This window comes from Lynx canadensis, chromosome E3 (assembly GCF_007474595.2).
Source record: "Lynx canadensis isolate LIC74 chromosome E3, mLynCan4.pri.v2, whole genome shotgun sequence".
Taxonomy (NCBI): Eukaryota; Metazoa; Chordata; class Mammalia; order Carnivora; family Felidae; genus Lynx; species Lynx canadensis.
Window position 1 is genome coordinate 16,881,055 of NC_044318.1, and position 22,712 is coordinate 16,903,766.

Consider the following 22,712-nt stretch of genomic DNA (forward strand, 5'->3'; position numbering starts at 1 on the left):
AATTTGCCAGTAGGTACCTTGCAAGAAATGTTAAAAGAAGTTCTTCAGAAAGAAGGAAAAGTATTTGTCAGAAACACAGATTTACTTAAAGAAAGGAGGAGCATTAAGGAAAGGATAAGTGAAGGTAAAATAAATACTTTAATTTTTCTTATTCCTAGATGATCTAACAGTTTGTTCAAAATAATAAGAGCAACAATATATTTGATTATTACAGTTTATATACAGGTGTAATGAAGAACAGAAATGACACAGTAGATAGAAGGGAAAAATTAGGAACACTTTGCTTTTACAAGGCATTTTTGAAATGAAGTTATATACAAACTTTAAATATGGCCCAGCAGTCTACTCCCAAGCATTTATCCCAGAAGAACAGAAACTTATGTTAACATAAAAACTCATGCATGAATGTTTATAGCAGCTATATTCATAACAGCCTAAAACTGGAAACAGACCAAATATCCACCAGTGGATAAATGGGTAAACAAACTGGTATATCCATGCAATGGAACACTACCCAGCATAAAAGGGAAGGACCTATGGATGTATCCAAAAACTTGGATGAATCTCAAAGTAGTATGCTGTGTGAAAGAAGCACTCTCAAAAGGTCTCAAAAAGACAAAACTATAGTAATAATGAAGAGCTCAACAATGCCAGGTCTTCTGGCTGAGGGGAGAGTGTGACTACAAGGGGCAGTACAAGAAATTTTACTGAAATGATGAAACTTCTGCTCTCTGATCGTGGTGAATCTATACACGTGTTAACATTTATATACCAAAAAAGTCCTTTTTGTTGTATATGAATTAAAAAAATTAAATGTAAAAAAATTTAAAAAAAATTTTTTTTTAATTTTTGAGAGAGACAGAGTGGGAGCAGGGAAGGGGCAGAGAGAGAGGGAGACACAGAATCCTAAGCAGACTCCAGGCTATGAGGTGTCAGCGTAGAGCCTGATGCAAGGCTTGAACTCACGAATGTGAGATCATGACGTGAGCCAAAGTCAGACTCTTAACCGAACCAAGTGCCCCTAAGTGTAAAAAAATTTTAATACAGTATCTCTTTCTAATAAAAAGACTTGGTCAACTATAAATATTTCTCTGACACCATAAAAATTTTGTATCTTAAACCAATGAAAAGCATCATGTTTAAAGGTGACACTCTGCAAGAATTCCCATGAAAATCAGGAAGAAGACAGAGATGCCCATTATTACCACTGTTTATTTTGGAAGTGCTGGTCAACACAGAACAGTGAATAAATAAAGGGGTATGAAAATAAATAAAGAAGGTAAAATATATTGTTTAGATATGGCTGATAACCTGGAAAGTTTAAGAGCATCAGTAAAAATGCAAGTTTTTTGAATGAAAAAGAAAATACCAATTTAAACATAAAATCAACAGAGGTGCCTGGGTGGCTCAGTCAGTTATAAGCATCTGACTTTGGCTCAGGTCATGATCTTGTGGTTCATGGGTTCAAGCCACACGTTGGGCTCTGTGCTGACAGCTCAGAGCCTGGAGCCTGCTTTGGATTCTGTGTCTCCCTCGTTCTCTGCCCCTCCCTTGCTCGCATTCTCTTTCTCTCAAATAAACATTAAAAAAATTTTTTTAATGAAAAATAAACATTAAATCAACAAAACTAAACAAACAAATAAATAAATAATTCTATAGCAAAAAGTTTTCAAAGCTTTTATTTCCCAGGTTCATTGAGGGTGTGAAGAATGGGCACTCAAGTGCTGCTAGAAGGGTAATAAAACATAACTTTTCTGGAAGACCGTAACAATATCATCATCATCAACAACGAGTTTTTAAAATCCTAGTAATTTTCATTACAATAGCTTTGATCTAGCCATTTCACTTTCAGGAATTTATCCTAAGAAAACGATCAAAATTGCATCCAGAAAACTGGTGCAAAGATGCTCATCACAGTTGTGCTTGAAATAACTGCGGCACTGGAAACTGAAGGCTCACCTCTAAGGGTCCCTGTGTTTGTCCTCTGCTCTTATGCCCTCTCCCCAGGTGACATCATTCATGCCTTTTACTTGTAATCTATACTCAATCATTCCCCAATATAAATCACCCCCCGCCAAACCTATAACTTAACTTCAGGCTTATTTTCTCAAATGTTAGTTAATGTTCCTATTTGGATGTTTGCAGACACCTTAAACCCAGTATATTCAAATTGATGTGTCTTTTTTCCCAACAAATTTGTCACTTCTCTTGTTCAGTGGTGGCAATATCCACCAAACTGCCTGGGCTAATAATCTGGAAATCACTCCAGTTTCTCCCCTCTCCCTCCTTGCCCCTTGCCCCTTTGAGATCAATCATTAAGTCCTGTTGACTCTACCTTAATTTCTCTCTAGCCTCCAGGATCTAAAGAAAAAGGAGTAGTTTACAGTTATCTGTGCACTCTGGCCTTTCTTGAAGCAGCACAGTAGTGCAACTGCCATCTTATTCTCCTCTCACCTGCCTCTCCACAATCCACAGCTCTGGGTGGCTGCCCCTTCCATTCTACCCTAGCAAAAGGTCTTGGCTCTTCAATTCCCACTTTCCATCATTATCACATTGGAAAAATCCGACTGTGTGGCTGCATTACTCTAGAGTATAAGAATATGATAAAAAGTCCAGCCTGAAGCTAAAGTCCAAACCCTATTCTAGAACTGGCTAGGTTGGATCCACTATCTCATCCCTACCCTGTCCCAGTAGAGTGAGCCTGCAACATACCATTCATCCACTCCTCTGACTTGATGCTAAACTCGTACGTTGTCAGCCACAGCTGCTCATAAGGCCCTTTGTTGGTCAACACGGTTTGCAGGAGAGGGAAGGTACTCTTCTCCTTTTCCAACAGATCCTCTTCCTTATTGATCAACTGCAGGGCAAAAGGGGATGCTGTTTATTGGGTGGCTGGTTTTCTGAACCCTGGAAGCCACCATGGCAAATTCCTCAGTGCTTTGAACACCAAGTTGAGGAAGATGCTTGTTCATCTAGAGAGCGAGAGAGAAAAATAAGGCATGGACTCAAGTAAGATGGTCCCTCTGCTACCTCTGAGGGCCACGACAGCTAAGATCTAGCTGGATGAAACCCTGGGATAATTTGCCACTTGCTCCATCATCTTTGATCCTACTCTACCATATCCACGTCCCCATTTTCACAATTTTCTTATGTACATTAGCTGTCTACATGATATTGCCTTCTTATGTGGACTTACCTCAAAGATAAGGACTTTAATGGTTAGAGAACTTATTTGCTGACCTTCAGGGAAATTGCCTTAGCTTCTCTATGCCTTAGTTCTCCCATTTTAAATAGAGATAAATAGGGACAATAACAATGCCTACCCCAAAAGTTTGTTATGGGTGTTAAGTGATATATTGCATATGAAGCCCTTTGTATACTGTTGAGCACATAATAAATACTCAAAATACGTGAGCAATTATTCTACTGTAATTTCTTCTTTGTGCACTCAGCAACTAACAAAAAAGCTGGTATAATGTAGGGATGTAGAAAAAGGTAGCTGAAAGCACCAATGAAAGAAGTGGTCAACCAACCAATCAACAGTATCTACCTGACAGGTGATGTTAGGACAATGCAGAACCAAGAAACAGAATGAAGAGAGCAGGACAGAGTCATAAGTCTCCAACCCAGACCCCTAAACCCCAAACCTCAAACTCCACCAGTGCTTGATCTAGGTTCTTTGAAAGCTCGTGAAGCTTTTCAACATTGTTCTTCATTTCTTCTGTAGTCATCACTTCACGTTTCCTAAACCCTTCCAGTTCCTTGCTGTATCCCTCAAGTTTCGACTCAAATTCTGAGCACCTAAAAGCAAAGGACATCCCAATCACATCTGGACTTTCCAATTTGATTTTCAGAGTATCAGCATTGCTCACTCATATTCAAGCCTGGGGAGAATCTGATATGATGCATGATATAATACAATATATTAACTTATGATCCCACCTCTCAGAGATGCCTGCTATGAATCTATTGGTGGTTAAACATTTCCAGATGTTTTCCTGTATCGGTAAATACATGCGTGTGCACATATATGAAATCTATATACTATATACATATATATAAAATGTATGTATACACATATTATTGTTATCCATTAGATATTTATTATTGAGGGCTTAATGCATTCCAAGGACTGCTCTAGGCATCAGGGACATATTTTTGATGTACACTAGCCTCATGGAGCTTGCATTTTAGTTTGAGGAGACCTAGACAAGAAATACACATGGATGGATGGGTGGGTGGGTGGAGAGATGGATGGATAAATTCACACATAAAGATAAAATGTTGTGTTTCTGATGGTGATAAATACTTTGAAGAAAATAAAACAGGGAAGAGTGCCTAGTGGATGGAAGTACAAGGCTACTCCAGCTAGAATGATCAGGGAAGACCTTTTAGCAACAAAGCAGGTCACAGATTTATTTTTCCCTTTTTCTAACAAGGTAGATTATATTATATAGTGTTGAGTTATAATTGCTTAGCACATTATAGTTTCCAAAGTATTTTCATGGCCATAATAAATACATAGGCATATATTTCATATAATAATACAGTCACTAGTAAATAGTAGGCACTCGAGAAACTAGGTTGAGTAAATGAGTTGTATTTGTGGGACCACCTGGAGTCTAAGAGAGGATAATTTAGGGATTTCAAGATGGTGGACTGGTCAGAATTCTGGCATGAAATGGAACTTACTCCAATGTCCGCAGAGAGAGGCTTTAATGAAGAGACTACCTACAGAGGTGAAATATGGGTAGCCTTACAGGGAAGCCACTATGACCCCTTGGGCCAAGGGAACAATGGGAACTGAGATGGGGACAGCAAATGGAGAAAAATTAGCACCAAAGCCAAAAATTAATGTGGGCTGGGAAAACAGGTCAAGTTTCTTAGAGAGGGAATGGGGTTGCTTTCACAGACAACAAATGAATCAATGAATATTGCTCAGCCCTCCTCACACATTGTTCTCAGCACTAATGCCAGAATGATGGATGTGAGTTTTAAGAGTTCACCAAAGAGAAGGCTGGACCCAGGGCTATGGGGTTCTCCTAGAGGTGCTCTTGTGCTGAATCCGCTGTTGAGAGCTCAGGAACCAGTCATGCCATCAGGCTAAGAGTCGCCCCTCCAATAGTGTTCTCCTCTCACCATAAATGACAGTTCACATTTCTCCCAGAGCCACCCGTCACTCCTCTGAACTTTAACAGCATTTGCTGCCTCTGAATAGTCTTAGAGCACTGAGAGTATGCTTGCAAGGCTGTGGTCTGGGGATTTTTTTCCCCAAAGAAGTCATTGTTCAAAGGATGAAGGAAGCAGATGGTTTCTGAATACCTACCATGTGCTGGGTACCACTCAGGCACAATATCACATCGTCTCATTTCATCCCTCTGCACAATGATACGTCTCAGGAAATGAGATGATCTGAGATGGACTCTGTTATCCCATTTTCTGGATGAGGACACTAAGGCTCAAAAAGATAAACTTTCTCCTGTTCACGAACCTGCAAATCAGTTCCATGGTGGAGGCTGTGCATAAGGGGCCATGGGGTAAATGGGAACTCTGTACTTTCTCACTTTTGTTGTGAATTTTAAAACTGCTCCAAGAAATAAAGTTTATTAATTAAAAATTTTCAGTACCACCTACTGGGCTAGTTCTAGGTTCTGAGGACAGTATTCATTTAGGTAGAGAGAAAAGGCCACTGGAAGAAAAAATTGTGTGCAAGTTTTCTCCTTCAGCCCAAACTCCCATTCTATGTAGAAATTTCTTTTATGTACATTTTTCCTTCCTTCTAAGTATTTTCAGGAACTATAGGACCTAAGGTTGGGCAGTGGGCACTTCACACGTGAAGGGGATAGTAACTGGTATGACCACAGTTCACAAACCAAATGTTAGAAGCTGGGATGGGTATGTGTGCCTGCGTGCATGTCTTTGCCCTGTACGTGGCACTTGGCCCACTTCACTCAACATTGTTTGATTTTTCAGTATGCCTATATTTTCTCTGCCTCTGGATTAAAATCTTTATTTAGTAGCCAAACACACTTACATGTCTAGAATACAGCACAGCCCATAGTAAAAATCCTTAATAAATACTGGTTGAATTGACAAATAATGAATGAATAAATGATACAGCCACATTAGCATTGAACAAGACCAGCTGCAAAATAGGCAATTTCTCAGCCTCCTACCATGCCTCTATTATCCCTGTCTTGATAACTCAGAGATCTGTGGTCTCCAATGTAAGGCTGACAATTTTGCTATTATTATTGTGAGGCCATTATTACATGCCACTATTTTTGTCTTTTTCTCTCTGTACCACCAAATTCCAATTGTTCAAAGCAGGGAGAGAAGGCATTGGCAGGGTCACCACAGTGAAGCAGGCTTAAAGAGAACATCCCTCAGTGGGAAACAAAAGGAAATTTCTTCTCCACCATTTGTCTTCAGCCTTCGCCCACGCATTCCTGTGGGGGGTGGGGGGGCTCTAGGCAGAACCAGAAACATGCAGTGTGTTACAAAGCTGGGTATCATTTCTGAAATAACCTCAGACTCTCCTTGTACCTTTTAATGAGGTCCATCTCAGCCTGATCTCTCTTGCTAAGGAGCAAGTTTCGGCTGTTTTCAAAGATATCTTCAATCTGGTCTGGCCAGAGGAAAAGAGTGCTGTTCAGTTTGATGTCCTCTTCTGCAAAACACATACAGTCTGCTCCAGGACACTGTTCAGCATAGGTCAGCATTCAGGGAATTAATTCAGCAGAACAAGAAGTCAACAGAAGTGGGTGTGGGGGTGGCAATGAATGGATGGGCCCATTATGGATGAATGATAGCCAATGTTTATTGAGCACTTACCAAGTGCCAGGCTAGAAGGGCAACAGTATTATCATCCTTGTTCTTACAGATGGGAAACAAAGTTTAGCCAAGTAATCAAGGTCACACCACTAGAAGGCAGCAGAGACGATTTCAAACCCAGGTCTAACCAACTCTAAAGCTAATGTTCTAACCATTAGGCTTCATTGCTTTCCCAGGGTGCATCTGAGTAGAGTAGAAACTTGGGCTGAAGTTCCATTTCTTTAAATTGTCACCTCATCTGAGTCTCAGTCTCCCTTCTAGTTAAATGTCAGTAATAAAATCAGTATCACTCTAAGGCTCAGGTCAGCTGAAATGTCCTGGGCTCTCTCTGTACCCTGAAGAACGTAGGAAGCAGAGGTCCAGTGTGTGTTCACATGGTCAAGGGCACAGCTCATGAATGTGCAGGGGATGGTTAGGGCAACCCCTCTCTCAGTCCCAGTACCCATCTCTCCCTCCCATCACTCTTTCCCCCAAATACCATGAACACCAGGTAAATTCACAGGTATTTCCAGATGGAAGGAGGATCTGAAAACTTGGCTTGTGGAGAGTGTATCAGTTTTTCCTTCAGAACCTGGTCCTTACAAAACTCTAACTTGGCCCAACAAGCCTTGAAAGGGCTCTGGCCATTTCTTTCCTTTAAAGATATTCAGGAGCATGAAGGAAAGTGCCCTGGCCTCTCCTCAAAGGTGAAATTGTATTAAGATTATACATAACTGAAATCTATCCATTTATAAAAGGACTCTGCATTTGGAAGTGATTTTTTCCAGAAACCTGACACAAGATACCAGGACAGGCATCTAAGAACTCAAGTCCCTAGATATTTCTTCTTTTAGTCTAACAATAAGAAATCCCTTTGTTTGATTCAAATTCCTGAGGATAAGACCATGGAATTGGTGCCTGTAACGTATAAGGACACTTGAAAAGCAGCACTCCCAATATTGACATTTAGAGGTAGGACTGCCGACTCTCCTTCCTGACTCCTTACCTCTAAAAATTTAAATATACATGTACGTTTGCACACAAATCTACATGTCATTGGACTTACGGGGCAAGTCTGCGTAGTCCATCAGGAACTCTAGCCGATCACTTGCATCTCTAAGTTGCCTCCGGAGTTTGAACACCGTGACATCACTGGATTTCTTTAAGAATTCAATGAGGAATACCAGCTCCTCAGTGTTGGCAGGAATTTCACTGACTTTGTCTGCAATGGTGCTGTACTGATTGCAAATGCTACAGGGAGAGGAACAGCCATCATCATCTCTACCATCTAAAATCACTTTCTTTTAAGACGTTTATGCTAAACAGGTATAATTCTCATCTGGAGACTAGAACAATGGTTTCCAACTTTTCTCTACCTGCAGATCTGTGATAGGTAACATTCATGTGCACACCACACCTCAAGAATACAAACAATAGTAAAGGAAATAACATAGGTTTTAAGCCCTTTACTACGTGCCATGCCCTAATCAGTGAATATATATATATATATATATATATATATATATATATATATATAATGTATACATACATACATACATATATACATAATATATACATATATGGGTGTATGTACATATATATATATATATATATATACACACACATAAGATATATATATATATATATATATATATATATATATATATATATATATTAAACTTCACAACAATTCCAAGGGGTAGGGATTGTTATTATCAACATTTTATAATGGAAGAAAGTAAGGCTGAGTAACTCTGTCCAAAGCAACATGCTGTGGAGGTGTCAGGGACAAGATGTGACCCTGGCTCAAACGATTCCAAAGCTTGTACTCTTAACAGATATGCCATGGGTAGAATACAGATTTAGACCCAAACAACAAGAATACCACCACCACCACCAGCAATAGCAATTCCTTGAATTTTACGCTGAAGTAGAACACTAAACTAATGGTAATCACTACTGTTTATAGTATGTCAGCAAGTTTATCCTCATGTGCTAGAGGTAGTTCCTGGTTGGCAAAGAGAAAGTGACATTCAACCACTGGGACCACTAGACCTAACTGCCTGCTTCCCAAACACAAGACTATGAGAAAGGATGCTATCTTTTTTTTCAAAGTTTATTTATTTTGAGAGGGAGAGAGAGAGAGCGAGCAGGGGAAGGGCAGAAAGAGAGAGGGAGAGAACCCCAAGCAGGCTCTCACAAACTGAGATGACCTGAGCAGAAACCAAGAGGCAGGTGCTTAACCTACTGAGCCACCCAGGTGCCCCAAGAAAGGATGCTATTTAAGGATAATTTGAATGTCCCTAACTTATGCAAAAGCCAGCGATGACCATCATCAGTATTTTAATTATAATTAGGAACAAACTGCCTGTAATACATCCATGCCTAGCACATAGTAGCCCTTAAGAAATGCTAGCAATAGCTATCATAATTTTTATTAGTAATTGATTATTACATGTTGACATTCATGCATTATAAAAACCACTCATTCCAATATTTTCAGTCCTCAATATTCCTTCTTTTGTTGTTTTTGTTTTTTCAATTGAAGTATAGTTGACACTCAATATTCCTTCTTAATGTATAGAGACCCCTCCATAGTGAAGCTAATTACATCAAACTGAAGAAAAAATGATTAAAACATCTTTGCAGACACTTCCAGGATCTTAAAAATGAATTTCTACACAATTTAGAAACTTTCTGCAGAGAAAATTTATCTAGTACTACATAGGCTCAATATTACATAGTATTTTCCACTTTTTGGACTCAGAGCCACATTACACATCCCAGCCTCCTTTGCATTTTTAGTCGGGTATTCTAACAGTAAGCTTGGGCTACCATAACAAAACATCACATACTGGATGGCTTAAAAAACAGGAAATTATTCTCTCACAGTTCTTAGAGGCTGGGAAGTCCAAGGTCAAAGTACCGACCAATTTGGTTCCTAGTGAAGGCTTTCTTTCTGGCTTGCAGACAGCTGCCTTCTCACTGTGTCCTCATGTGGGGAGAGGGGGAAAGAGCTCTGGTGCCTCCTCCTCTTCCTACAAGGGCAACAGCCCTATCGGATTAGGATCCCATCCTTATGACCTCATTTAACCTCATCATCTCCTTCAAGGCCTAGGCTTCAAATACAGCCACACGCTGGGCACTAGTGTTTTTGCTACAGGCTGAATGTTTGTGTGCCCCCAAAATCCTTATGTTAAAACCTATTCTCTAATGTGATGGTATTTGGAGGTGGCCTTTGGAAGGTAAATAGGTCATGAGAGCTATGCCCTCATATATGGGTTTAGTGCTCTTATAAGAAAGACCCCAGATGGTTGGTCTCCCAGCCTCTTAGCATCTTTCCCTCTTCTGGGAACTACACCCTAAGTCTTGGGGTACCCCCACCCCAAATTCACATGGTTCACATAGGGCAGACATCCACCCCAGAGATGGGACTGCCACCTGATCTAAGCCATCTTCTTCACCATGGCATTTGGTTCAGTGCTGCACAAAAGACCCAAGTCAGGCTAGTGTCACACAGGCCAGGACTTTTTGAGGTAACTGGAAAGACAGAAACCACTGACCCCTCTGGATGGGAATCAGGGAGGATGTAAGCCTGGAACTGCTGGGCCCACAAACAGGAGAAACCCTGAGAGAGAATGAAAGCCCAGTAGAGGGAGAGAGACTGCATCCTAATTGTAGTGTTGATGGCCTGAAGCTAGCAATTCCTCAACTTTTCAACACGTGAGACTCAAATTACCTTTTCCACTTTGGCCAACCTGTCTGGGCTTCTATTCCTTAGAACCAAAAACGTCTGGACTAATATATAGTCATCAGTGAAATGAAGGTATGACATAGAGCTTAATTAAGACCAAATGACAGAATCCTCAGATCTGTACAGCAGAAGCCTGCATAGGAGTGGTTCTAGGGGGGTGCCTGTAAGCACCCTGTGTCTCTGAAAATGTACTACATGGCCAGGGAGAGGACCTCTGATGGCCAAACCCAAGAGGCAGCATCTCCCTGACGGTGCCTCCAAGGAAGCAAACACTGAGAGATCAGAGATGGATAGCTGCAGGATGCTTTCCACACTCCTGTTCCAAGCCCCATGTAGTTTTTTCCCTACTGATCACCTTCTAGCCTGAACCTGAATTCCCTGCCACCCTCACTCTGGGGGCAAAAACAACTTGAGCTAGAAGTTCTGTCTGGTCATTAATGGAAGGTGCAAGTTTTGTCCACTTTTCTATTCTCCCGTTCATGCCAAATACTGTTGCTACTTCTCTACCCACAATCACGATACCTGGTATTGGTGTGCCGGTTTACATCCACTTGGAATTGAATCAGACGGTCTTTCAAATTTTGGGCTCGCTCACACAGGTCATAATTCAGGGTCATGGTGTCAAGGCAGAACATGGCCAAAGGCACGGTAATGTGCATGGAGGCAATTTCATTTCTCCGCTTTTTTATGCTACTGATCCTCTGTAGAAAGGAGCACAGTCAGTAGCTTGATTTGCCTTTAGCCTCCCTGCTTTTGCCCCAGCCTCACCCCCAGCCAACCCAGTCCAATGTTGAGCACAGCACAATGTATCGAAATACACTGACTACTCATTGGACTGTCTGCAGCACACGTCTCCAAGATATATATCAAATTACTTTCCCTACCGTCACAAAATCCTCGATATCATGATTTTCTTTCAGGAACGCAGTGATGCTTTGTTCAGCCGTGTTATCCAATAAGTCATCGTATTTTTTGTATACATTTAAGTATCTTCCATAATCGAAGAGTGTAAAATCAGACAAGCAAATACAGGTCACCAAATCAGATTAGGCAGAGGGGAAAATGAAGACATAAATATAGTAAAAATTAGCCCTAGCCAGGAAAGGGAACTATAACGTTGCAAAAGGTACAGTGAACTGGGAATTCAGAACTTTGGCTTCAAACTCCAATCTTGCCACTTCTTAGCTATATGAACTTAGACAAGATATTTCTCTTTTTTTCTAAATATCAGTATCTTTAGAGTAGAAATAGTAACACCTCATAGGATTGCTGTAAAGCTTACCTACAATAATATACATATAAAGCAACGAATGCTTTGCCCAACATATTAGCTCCTATCCTTTCTTCCAGTTCTAAAACCCTATGTCTAAATTTTAAGATGAAAATTTGGAACTAATGAACCTAACATCTATGGGATAAATTTAGTTTTCTGCTCTGTCATATCATGCAAAAATAGCTGGACAGTTTCTCCCAAATTGGAGGAGGATGTGTTTGGGATGTTCTGACTTAAAATACGTTTGAATTAAGGATGCCTGGCTCACGGAGTCAGTAGAACGTGTGACTCTGGATCTTGGGGTTGTGAGTTTGAGTACCACATTGGATGTAGGGATAACTTAAAAATAAGACCTTTTTAAAAAAAGTTTGAATAAAATAAGAAGGTATTAAGTAAGCAGAATTAATTTTTGGGCCACAGTGGTATACTTCCAAGAGTTGGCCAACACTTCAGAGATTCTAAATGTTTATTATTTTTACTTATTTTGAGGAGAGAGGAGGAGGAGCAGAGAGAGAGAGGAAGAGAGAGAAAATCCCAAGCAGGCTCCATGCTGTCAGTGCAGAGCCCGACACAGGGCTCGAACTCACAAATTGTGAAATCATGCGCTGAGCTGAAATCAAGAGTCGGACGTTTAACTAAGCCACCCAGGTGCCCCAACACTTCAGAGATTCTAAAACTGAGATACAATCTGAGGAGCAGTCAGTCCAAATCTGTCAGTCCAGAAAGACAAACTGTGTCAGACTCCAAGAACAGGGAGAACAGAGGTTTCAAATAGATGTCCCCAAATCAAACTCATAAGGGCAGAGCTTCCAAATCTGAATTTATGATTCTCAGACTAGATCAGAAGTAGTTCTCAACTGAGGGCGATTTGACCACTCAGGGGGCATTTGGCCATGTCTGGGGATGATTTTGGTTGTGGGAAGATGGGTATAGGCCAGGGATGATGCTAAACATCCTACCATGCACAGCAGCTCCTCACAATACAGGATTTTCTGGTCTAAAATGTTGACAGAGCTGTGCAGTCAGGAAACCCATATATCCTGGTTTTCCTGGGACAGCTTAGATTTACACTTGTTGTACCATGGTAATTGTTAATACCTTTTCACTCTCAAAGTGTCTCAGTTTGGAAGCAGTATTATATAAATGATCACCCTAAACTAGGGACTGCTCACATGAGCAAGTGTGAGATATTCTATAGTATGATGATTTTAAGTTTATTTATTTTGAGATAAAAGGAAGGGGGGAGGGGCAGAAAGAGAGAGAGAGAGAGAGAGAGAGAGAGAGAGAGACAATTCCAAGCAGGCTCTGCACTGTCAGTGCGGAGCCCAATACGGGGCTCAAACCCATGAACCATGAGATCATGACCTGAGCTGAAACCAAGAGTCAGACCCTTAACCGACTGAGCCACCCAGGTGCCCCCCTACAGTACAATGATTAAGGAGCATTCAGATAACTTGTCCTCAATTTCCTTTAAATCCTAAGTCCAAAAGCTCTGAAAACAGAAAGCTGCTTCAAAATTCATTTGATAGCAAAAGCTGGTGTAAACCGATGTGAGGATACTTGTGTGAATAGTCATATTTTTCACTCCAGAAATATCAATAGATTTAATGAAGGGGTGCAACCTGAGATCTTGCTGAAGCTGCATCATAATATCTGAAATATGCATTATGTTACTTTGCTAAAATCCAGCAATTTCTAAATGCCAAAACTTATCTGGCCTTGCAGCTTTCAGATAGTGGAGGCACACCTGTAATTGAATTCTGGTTCTTTTATTTATTTGCTGTATAACATTGGGAAAGTTTCCTCATCTGTAAGATGGGGATAAATAGTAATTCCAATGTAAGTGTTGGCTGTTCTTACTACAGTGTGTTTTGGGTGCATGGGAACAGCAATTATTTATTTGATGACAAACAAACCAATGCCAAAATGGCTAAGTTACAACTAAACCCACTTACTTGCGGGGGCCGACTTGATTTTTCTGAAATACCTCGAAGGTTTGATTCACAAAATCAGAAACCAATTTTTCTTCAGGGTTAATGGTTCCAAGAATCAGATTATATCCTTTCAACTCCGGAAACAGGATAGATTCCACCTAAAGGATTAGAAACCACTTTTATGTAGTGACACATCCACAAGACACAGGAAGGGAGATGGTACCAAAGGTAAAATCTTCTGCAATGGACTCCCTTCCAGAGACACCAGTTGCATTGACACTTGTTTCCCCTTGGATAGTGCCAGGATCACCCTCCTGGTCCCTTTACCTCTATCCTCTCTTCTCTCCCTCTTGGGTTACTCATCTTTCCCTGCCCCTTTCAGGTCTCCTGTCCCTGGAGAGTCCCCTGGGCCTCCAGTTAGGATGTTAAGTTTCCCTGCTTAAAGCTCACATTCTGAACTCTTCCCACTCAGCACAACTGTAATGAAATAATGTATAATGAGCCGTTTTAGGTTTGTCATGGGATATAAATACCATGAGGGCCTGGATCGTGTCTGACTTCTTCACTATTGTGAAGAGTTCAACAAGAGCTTGGCACATAGTGGGGCGCCTGTGTGGCTCAGTCGATTGAGCGTCTGACTTCGGCTCAGGTCATGATCTCACAGTTTGTGGGTTCCAGCCCTGTGTTGGGCTCTGTGCTGACAGCTTAGAGTCTGGAGCCTGCTTCAGACTCTGTGTCTTCCTCTCTCTGCCCCTCTCCCACTCAGGCTCTCTCTCTCTCTCTCTTAAAAATAAACATTAAAAAAAATTTTTTTAAAGAGCTTGGCACATAGTAAGTGCTCAGTAAATATGGTGTGACTGAATGAGTATTATAGTGGCGGCTCCCTGTCCCCCTGATCAGCTTTTACTAATGAAGTTATTGGAGACATGGGTTCTAAATCTGATTCTGCTGCTAATTGACCATGTGACCTGAGCTAAGCTACTTCTCTCTGAACTTCCATTTTCTCCCCTGAAGAAAAGGAGAGACACTAGATTCTTCTCTCAGATTAGAGGGGGAAAAAAGTCTATAGCTAGAGCAGTATCTTTTCTGATAATTCAAGTACTCCTTTTTTTTTTTTTTTTTCAACGTTTATTTATTTTTGGGACAGAGAGAGACAGAGCATGAACGGGGGAGGGGCAGAGAGAGAGGGAGACACAGAATCGGAAACAGGCTCCAGGCTCCGAGCCATCAGCCCAGAGCCTGACGTGGGGCTCGAACTCCCGGACCGCGAGATCATGACCTGGCTGAAGTCGGACGCTCAACCGACTGCGCCACCCAGGCGCCCCTCAAGTACTCCTTTTTTTAAAAGTTTATTTATTTTTGAGAGAGAGAGAACATGAGTAGGGGAGGGGCAGAGAGAGAGAGAGAGAGAGAGAGAGAGAGAGAGAGAGAGAGAGAGAGAATCCCAAGCAGGTTCCACACTGTCAGTGCAGAACCTGATGTGAGGCTTGATCTCAAGAATCGTCAGATCATGACCTGAGCTGAAATCATGAGTTGGAGTCTTGACCGAATGAGTCACCCAGGCGCCCCAAGTACTCCAACTTCTAAATGGCATGTGTGTATCCCTGGGAAATGTTCTCACTTGCATGATTCAAGAAGACTGCCAAGTCCGTGCTGGGTACCCAATGCCCTCCCTAAGAAAGCTTATGGTGATGGGTCCCAGAAAAGACTGTCAGAGTGCTCTAGTTGGTTACAGCAATTATACACCATGGATGAGAATACACTGATTTAGAAAGAGGGAAAGCCCAGTGCAAATGGTCTGTATCCTCCTTCTTTGGACAATTCCAAGGTTTTTAAGCCAGCAGAGGAACAAACAACTTCTTTGCTGTGGCCATGCTGCAGACAGTGGAGGAGTGATCCTTCTCCAAGGAGATGGAGGATAGGGCACTGGTCAAGCATATGGATTAAATGATTTAGGGAGGGGTGCCTGGGTGGCTCAGTTAAACGTCCAATTTCAGCTCAGGACATGATCTCACAGTTCGGGAGTTCGAGCCCTGTGTCAGACTCTCTGCTGTCAGTGCAGAGCCCGCTTCTGATCCTGTCTCCCTCTCTCTCTGCCTGTCTCTCTCTCAAAAATAAACATTACAAAAAAAAAAAAAAAAAAAGATATGGTTTAGGGACACACAACTGGTACATCCAGGCCACTCAACAGATCACATGTGGACAGCATAAGGGATTGTTTCTTGAGAAGTCTTCAGTCAAAAGAGGAAGTAATGCCTTTTATTGCCCTTTAAATGTGGCAGGTTCTCCCATGCTCCGTAGTAGTCTGTAAAACTGAGCTGAGATCAATGGTGCCCTTCCCAGGTAATCATTCTTACTATCTTATCTCCATGGCTCTCTGATCCCTGACTTCCTGGTCTTGTCATCACCCTCAGTGCTTATGACTGCACACTTCTCCAAGTTTGGGATTTACCTGGCACTCTGAGTGAGAAAAGTCTCCCATCAGGGAGACTCCATAGTAATGTGTGTGTGTGTCTGTGTGTGTATTCCTGATTACGAAAGTAATGTCTTGACATGGCTGCTAATGCTGATTTTTTTCCTTACTGCATTTTTAGTTTTAGAAAACCCTTCCTTATTTCACCCCACCTCATTTTATTTATGCCGCTTTTCACCTCTTTTCATTTCAATCAGTATTACAACATCTATGTCTTAATTTTTTTGCCAAGACAAATACTTTCTAATATGTACTTTGCTTTCCTTTAGTAACTTTCTCATAGGTAGGCTTCCCTTCTATACCTTGAAACTTATTTTCAAAACTTCATGCTGACATTTTTCCCAACTTAAAAAAATTTATGTTTAAGGGAACCTGTGTGGCTTGTTTGGTAGGGCATGTAACTCTTGGTCTCAGGACAGTGATTTTGAGCCCTACATTGGGTGTAAAGATTACTTTAAAATAAAACTTCCAAAATAAATAAAATGAGGGACATCTGGGTGGCTCAGTCAGTTGAGTATTCATCTCTTAATTTTGGCTCAGGTCATGATCTCACAGTTTGTCAGTTTGAGCTCCACGTCGGACTCTGCCCAGACAGTATGGACCCTGCCTGGGATTCTCTCTCTCTCTCTCTCTCTCTCTCTCTCTCTCTCTCTCAAAATAAATAAACACTTAAAAAATAAAAATAAATGAAATAAAATAATATTTATGTTCAACCATAAAAAAAGGCAGGAAAGGTAGGGATTAGGGGTAATGTCCGTCTGTTGCAGTTCTTAGATATACTTATTAGATACTCAACCTGAGGGGCTATTCTTTTAAAGTTTCAATACCCAGTTCATGAGGCACCTGGGGCACCAGTTCATGGGGCACTCAGTTTCAATACCCAGTTCATGGGGCACCCAGTCAGTGTTTCAAAAACAATAAATTGTGTTTCATAAATAAATAAATAAATAAATAAAACACATAAATAAGTTGTGTTTCAAAACCAATAAACATTAAAAAAAATTTAAGTTTTGGGATGCCTGGGTGACTCAGTCAGTTAAGCGTCCAACTTTGGCTCAGGTCATGATCTCACGGTTCATGGGTTCAAGCCCTGTGTCGGGCTCTGTGCTGACAGCTCAGAGCCTGGAGCCTGCTTCAGATTCTGTATCTCCCTCTCTCTGCCCCTCCCCTGATCATGCTCTGTATCTCTCTGTCTCTCAAAAATGAATAAATGTTAAAAAAAAAAATTTAAGTTTCAATACCCAGTTCAGAGACAGAATCGTGTGAGGAGTTTGACACAGGAGCCAGTGCTGTGGGCATGTCTAGATAGAGAATGCTGAGACTGGGCTGCTTTTTCTCACAGTCTGATAAAGTCATTGGCATTCACTTGGGCCTAGCTTTCAAACCTGGTACACACTATAACCTGTGACTACATCTTCTTGCCATGGGAATCCACTAAATTCCACCACCCCTGCTGGGTGTTTGCAGGAGCGATCACATGAGCCCTTGGCTCTCCCGGCCCAGCTGCTTGCAAACACTGCTAATCAAGATCAGTGAAAGAGAACTTGAGTGGTATGTATTTTATCTGTCCCCAAGCCCCACACTTATCCTTCCAAATTACAGGGTCTTCTCTTTCATTTCCTTTCTAGGGATATCGATTGTAGGAGAGTTGCCCACTGTTTCTTTCCCTTCCACACACCCAGTTTTCTTGTTAACTAGGCTTGGTTGGGTTCGAAACCCCAAATTTAGAGTTATGTGGTGAAATAGACTAGAGCATTTTGGCCTCACATGTTTCTCTACAACACCAAACTCTACTCTTGAGCTCTTGGAACCCTCTAAGCATAGGACTGCAAAGAAAAGAGTACTTAAGAGTACCTAAGCATCACACATAATGCCTGGGCAATGAGGGAGGGGGAGAAAAATAGAGAAAAACACCCCACGGTTCCCTTTCCTGTGTGGCTCTGGACACTGGCCTTCTTGCCACTTCAGCCACCCAGAGGGAGTACAGAGTACAGAAGAGTCACACACATGTGGGTGATCCTGCCCAGCACTAAAAGTCTGCTACGTGTCTGGAATATGATTACCAATCCCACCCTGGAAAGGAAGCTGGAAAGGTCTTGGATCAGGAAGAGAAGCTTCAGTCTCTCCCCTTGATGTCTTCAGTGGTTAAACAAATGCAACTTCAAGAACTAAATTAGGTATCATTTCATGAAGATTCTTGGTGAGTTCATGGCGTTGCTCCATCGTGGATTGTCAACCCAAGTTGGTTACGGCTTGGGACACATCTGTCCCTTTGAAGTTGGCGTCATGTTGAGGAAAAGGGGAACTCTACTTGCTGACAAAATAATTCTTAAAAAAATTTTTTTAATGTTTATTTTGAGAGAGACAGAGAGACAGCATTCATGTAAGCAGGGAAGGGGCAGATAGGGGGATACAGGATCCGAAGTGGGCTCTGTACTCACAGCAGAGCTGGACGCGGAGCTTGAACTCATGAACCGTGAGATCATGACCTGAGCTGAAGTTGGACGCTTACCGGACTGAGCCACCCAGGCGCCCCATTAATGCTTGTATTAGAAGCACAATTCTCTACTGCGTGCACATTTCTTTATGGCCCAAATCTTCTGTCTGGGGTCACGGGAGGCATACTCAGGATTGAGCTCTCAAAATAAAAACTCTTCTGACTACCTTGTACAAACAGTCACTTTAAATATATTTTATTCGATAAGTAAATAAAACTATAAATGAGTAAGTCAGTACTGTACCTTGGGGATCTCCCTAGAGTTTTTAATAATTTCCAAGAAAGAATTGTGTATTAATTCCCAGCAGTCATCAAAAGATGGATTAAAGATGATAATGGGTTCATGGACTTCAAGTTTGATCATGATTAGCTGAGGTATGAAGAACTCCATCTCTTGGTAGGGCTCCTTGTAATCATTCCCATCCTTCAGGAGATATAAGATATGGCAGCTGTCACAAGATGGGGCCTTCCAGAATCAAAGGAGTGATTTTTACCCATTCACAGTATTACATGAATACCAGAAATGGAAATTCAGGGTACCAGGCACTGTTCATGTTCACATAAGGTCTGGGTATGGCTTAGCCCACCCTGAGCTTATCCACTCCCCCATTCCAGAAGTTTTAATTCAGTATATTTTCTTTGCTTAGATATTCCTGAGTTAATTATTTCCAAATCCTTCCCACCCTCCAAAATTCAGCTCAAAAGCCCCTGCTCTAGGAAGCTTCTCTGTTCTCTAGCAAGATATAATCTCTTTCACTTCTGAACTTATGTGTTTCTATTTCCTTCATGCTATTTTAGCTTTCTCTGTTGCAGAGATTTATAGGTACATCTTATTTTCTCTACTTTAACCTCAAGGGCAGGATCTGTCTGAACCCTGTACTTCCTCTGAAATCTCCAAGGTAGCATTTAGTACATAGTTGATGCTCAATAAAAATCTGTTGACAGAATCCAAAAGCATAAATAGTTATCTATATACCTCAAATGGAGCTAATGAGTGTATAGTCTATTTTAAACACTCAAAATGTCAACACTCCTACAACAGAAATATTGGCATGGAGATATCTACAATTCCCTATGAGGGTAGTAATAGGAGATACGTCTCATAAACTACCCTGCCTAATGAAATTGTCACAGGGTAGCTGGAAAGTATTTACCTAAGTCAGTGATGTTAGACATCTCTAGATCTGTTTAAGGATGATTGATAAACATTTGCTGAACAGCTACCATGTATCAAATACCCATAAATCTCCCCTTCTTTCAGACATATAACGATTTAACTTTTCCCTTTGTGGGGAATTTTAGAGTGGGATTTGTTCCACATCTGAGCCTCTTCTGCTTTAGCAAAGTAGATGATTACAGTGACATCTATTGATTGGTCCTTGCTACAAAGCTAACATCACAGTCTAAATTCAGCAACACTGGCTTCTATACTTTTTTTGAGCAAAAGGACAATTGTTCATCTTTACTTCATTTGTAAAAATACTTAGAACTTAACCTTTTATAACCAGGCAATTATATATTTTTATTACTCCTTTTTAAGGTAAAATGTGCACGTGGCATAAAATGTAAACAAATCTTCCTTGGTCCATAGGTTATCTAAGTTTAGGGGATGCTACGCTCTTTTGAAATCCAAGACTTAGTGTTTTTAGCTTTTATTTTGACTTCACTGAAGTAGTTTCATGAAGAAAGTTATTAATTAGGTCAACAAAGCCTTTTGTTTTCAGAGATGCCCCTTCAAAGACCAAAGAACCAAAAGCCAATGTTTGCAATGATACACACAACACTCCCTAAATATCAAGCCAAAGATTGATAACAAAATTTTTTCAACACCTTCCTTCACAGAGGATGAAAAAGTGACCCCATTCCCTCTCATAGGAGGTATGAATTCCATTTTATTCCATCTTCTTTCAATTTTTGTAACAACTTCTCCACTTCTGGAGATCTTTGGCAATTTACTATAGGCAATTACCTCAGGAAAGCTTGCTGTGACTCACAAAACTCATTTTCATGAACTAATGTAGCTGAAGACCTACATGATGGAATTCTGATTCTGTCTTGGTTGTTTCCCCTCAAAGGGCCTACTGCTGGTCCCCTACATACCTTGTGTATCATGAAAAAGGAGATGAGGTCCTCGAGAGACTTAATGACCAAGTCCCTCAGCTGGAGGGACATGAAGGAAGCAACAGAAGCAAAATATTCCTCAATGTTATGAGAGGAGTCATAGTCACTCTTGGGAGCAAAATGGACCCACTGCTCCTTCTGTGAGATGAACAGCTGGGCACAGGTGGGGATCCACCTGTGAAAAAAGAAGGGTAGAGAAGTAAGAAGCTCTTCTGAGCTCGGAGAAATCCTATCAGATGTTCCCCACTCTCTGTAACAAGGAAGGTGGCTCATTCCCCACTAAGCAGCTTTCCAAATCAGTACTTTCATATCCCTGGCCACCTCCCCTGCCAACACCTCTTTCCTGGAAAGAAAGTAGTAAGATTTGAATTGAGAGACTATTCATCCAAAGGCACAAGGGATGCTGGTGGCATGTCCTGCTCAAAGAGTCTCTAGTTTCTTCACTATAATCAGAGATTTGGGGTGAAGGGGCATAAAGAAATGGAATGTTCTGTCCAACTTCTCTCCCTGGCAAATGCCTGGCCTCTGATTCAGACTTTATAGGGGGAAAGTGAGGAAGAGGAGAAAAAGAAGAAAACTTAAGAGAAACTCCAGTGTGGTGATAGTTGCTCAGAAGTTGAGAGTGAAAATAAGAAAAGAAAAAGAAAAAATGGATGTCTCATTGTTCTTTCTTCCTACTTCCCCCAATTTTTAATTCCCAGTGGGAACCACTGGCCTTTTCATCCTATCACATCTCTTTTATGATTGCTAGGAAGGTGCTACTCTAATAGTCAGAGAAGTACTAGTAACAGCCAGAGTTGTAAAGACAATAATTATGATATTTATCAAGCAGCTACTACGTGCTATGGCATATACATTTTCTCTGATAATAAAAACCCACTGGTAGGTATTACCACCATCATTTTACATAAGGGGGTTTCTCTAGCTCTGGACATCATCCTGCATGCATTTGCAAAGGGAAAAGGAATAGTCTAAGTGACTGAAAACTCTCTAACCCTGGAATCTTGCAGCTGTTTATCTGGGCCACCTGAACACAAGTTATTCAAACTCAAGTCATGTAACTTAGCAAGACCTCACAGATTTCAGAGGGAGGGTAAGGAAGTGGTAGCCCAACAAAGAATGGTAATGAGAGTTTCAAAAAGGCAGAGGGAGAACAGGAATGAGGGTTGAAGCATGGACCTGGGGAGACACAAATACTGGTGGGATGGAATGTAGAAGGAAAGGGACAGAGAAAGATGTCAGTGAGAAGTCAGCAAACTGTGCAACCTCCAGGCTGGGAACCAGTTTTCCCTCCTGAGAGTTTATGATGTTGTGACGAGGTCCCATTCTGAGGCCAGATACTGACTTGTTGAGAAGAATTTGGCGTGCTTCCATGCAGTGTTTCTGGATCACATCCCAGTACTCATGAGGCTGCAAAGGCAATTTTCCTGCCAGTAATTCTGCTGTTCGAACAAACCTGAGGTCTTTAAATCTGCCAAAAGAGAGGGAGAACCGTCCTGGGCTGAGAAGACAATAATGAATTCTCGAGGATGGGTTCAAAGGGCACACATCCTCACTTTTCTTATCTTTTTGTTTGTTTATTTTGGGAGGGAGAGAGAGAGAGAGAGTGTGCAAGTGCGAGTGAGTAGAGAAGGGGAAGAGAGAGGGAGAGAGAGAATCCCAAGCAGGTTCCGTGCTCAGTGCAAAGCCTGATGTGGGGCTCAAACTCACGAACTGTGAGATCAGGACCTGAGCTGAAATCAAGAGTCAGACACTTAAACAACTGAGGCACCCAGGTGCCCCATCCTCACTTTTCAATGAGGTAAAACCATTTATATTTGAAAAATATGAAAGTCTGAGGAGGGGCA

At 41.3% G+C, this 22,712-nt stretch overlaps 1 protein-coding gene across 1 annotated transcript in view; it reads right to left on the bottom strand.

Moving 5' to 3' along the window:
* DNAH3 (dynein axonemal heavy chain 3) overlaps positions 1 to 22,712 on the bottom strand; it is a 166,877-nt gene that overhangs the window by 125,952 nt on the left and 18,213 nt on the right. The window contains 10 exon segments of the mRNA XM_032591638.1: positions 2,713 to 2,857; positions 3,648 to 3,801; positions 6,547 to 6,670; positions 7,880 to 8,064; positions 11,090 to 11,268; positions 11,452 to 11,557; positions 13,796 to 13,932; positions 18,989 to 19,168; positions 20,845 to 21,040; positions 22,211 to 22,336. Coding sequence (XP_032447529.1) covers positions 2,713 to 2,857; positions 3,648 to 3,801; positions 6,547 to 6,670; positions 7,880 to 8,064; positions 11,090 to 11,268; positions 11,452 to 11,557; positions 13,796 to 13,932; positions 18,989 to 19,168; positions 20,845 to 21,040; positions 22,211 to 22,336 — 1,532 coding nt within the window.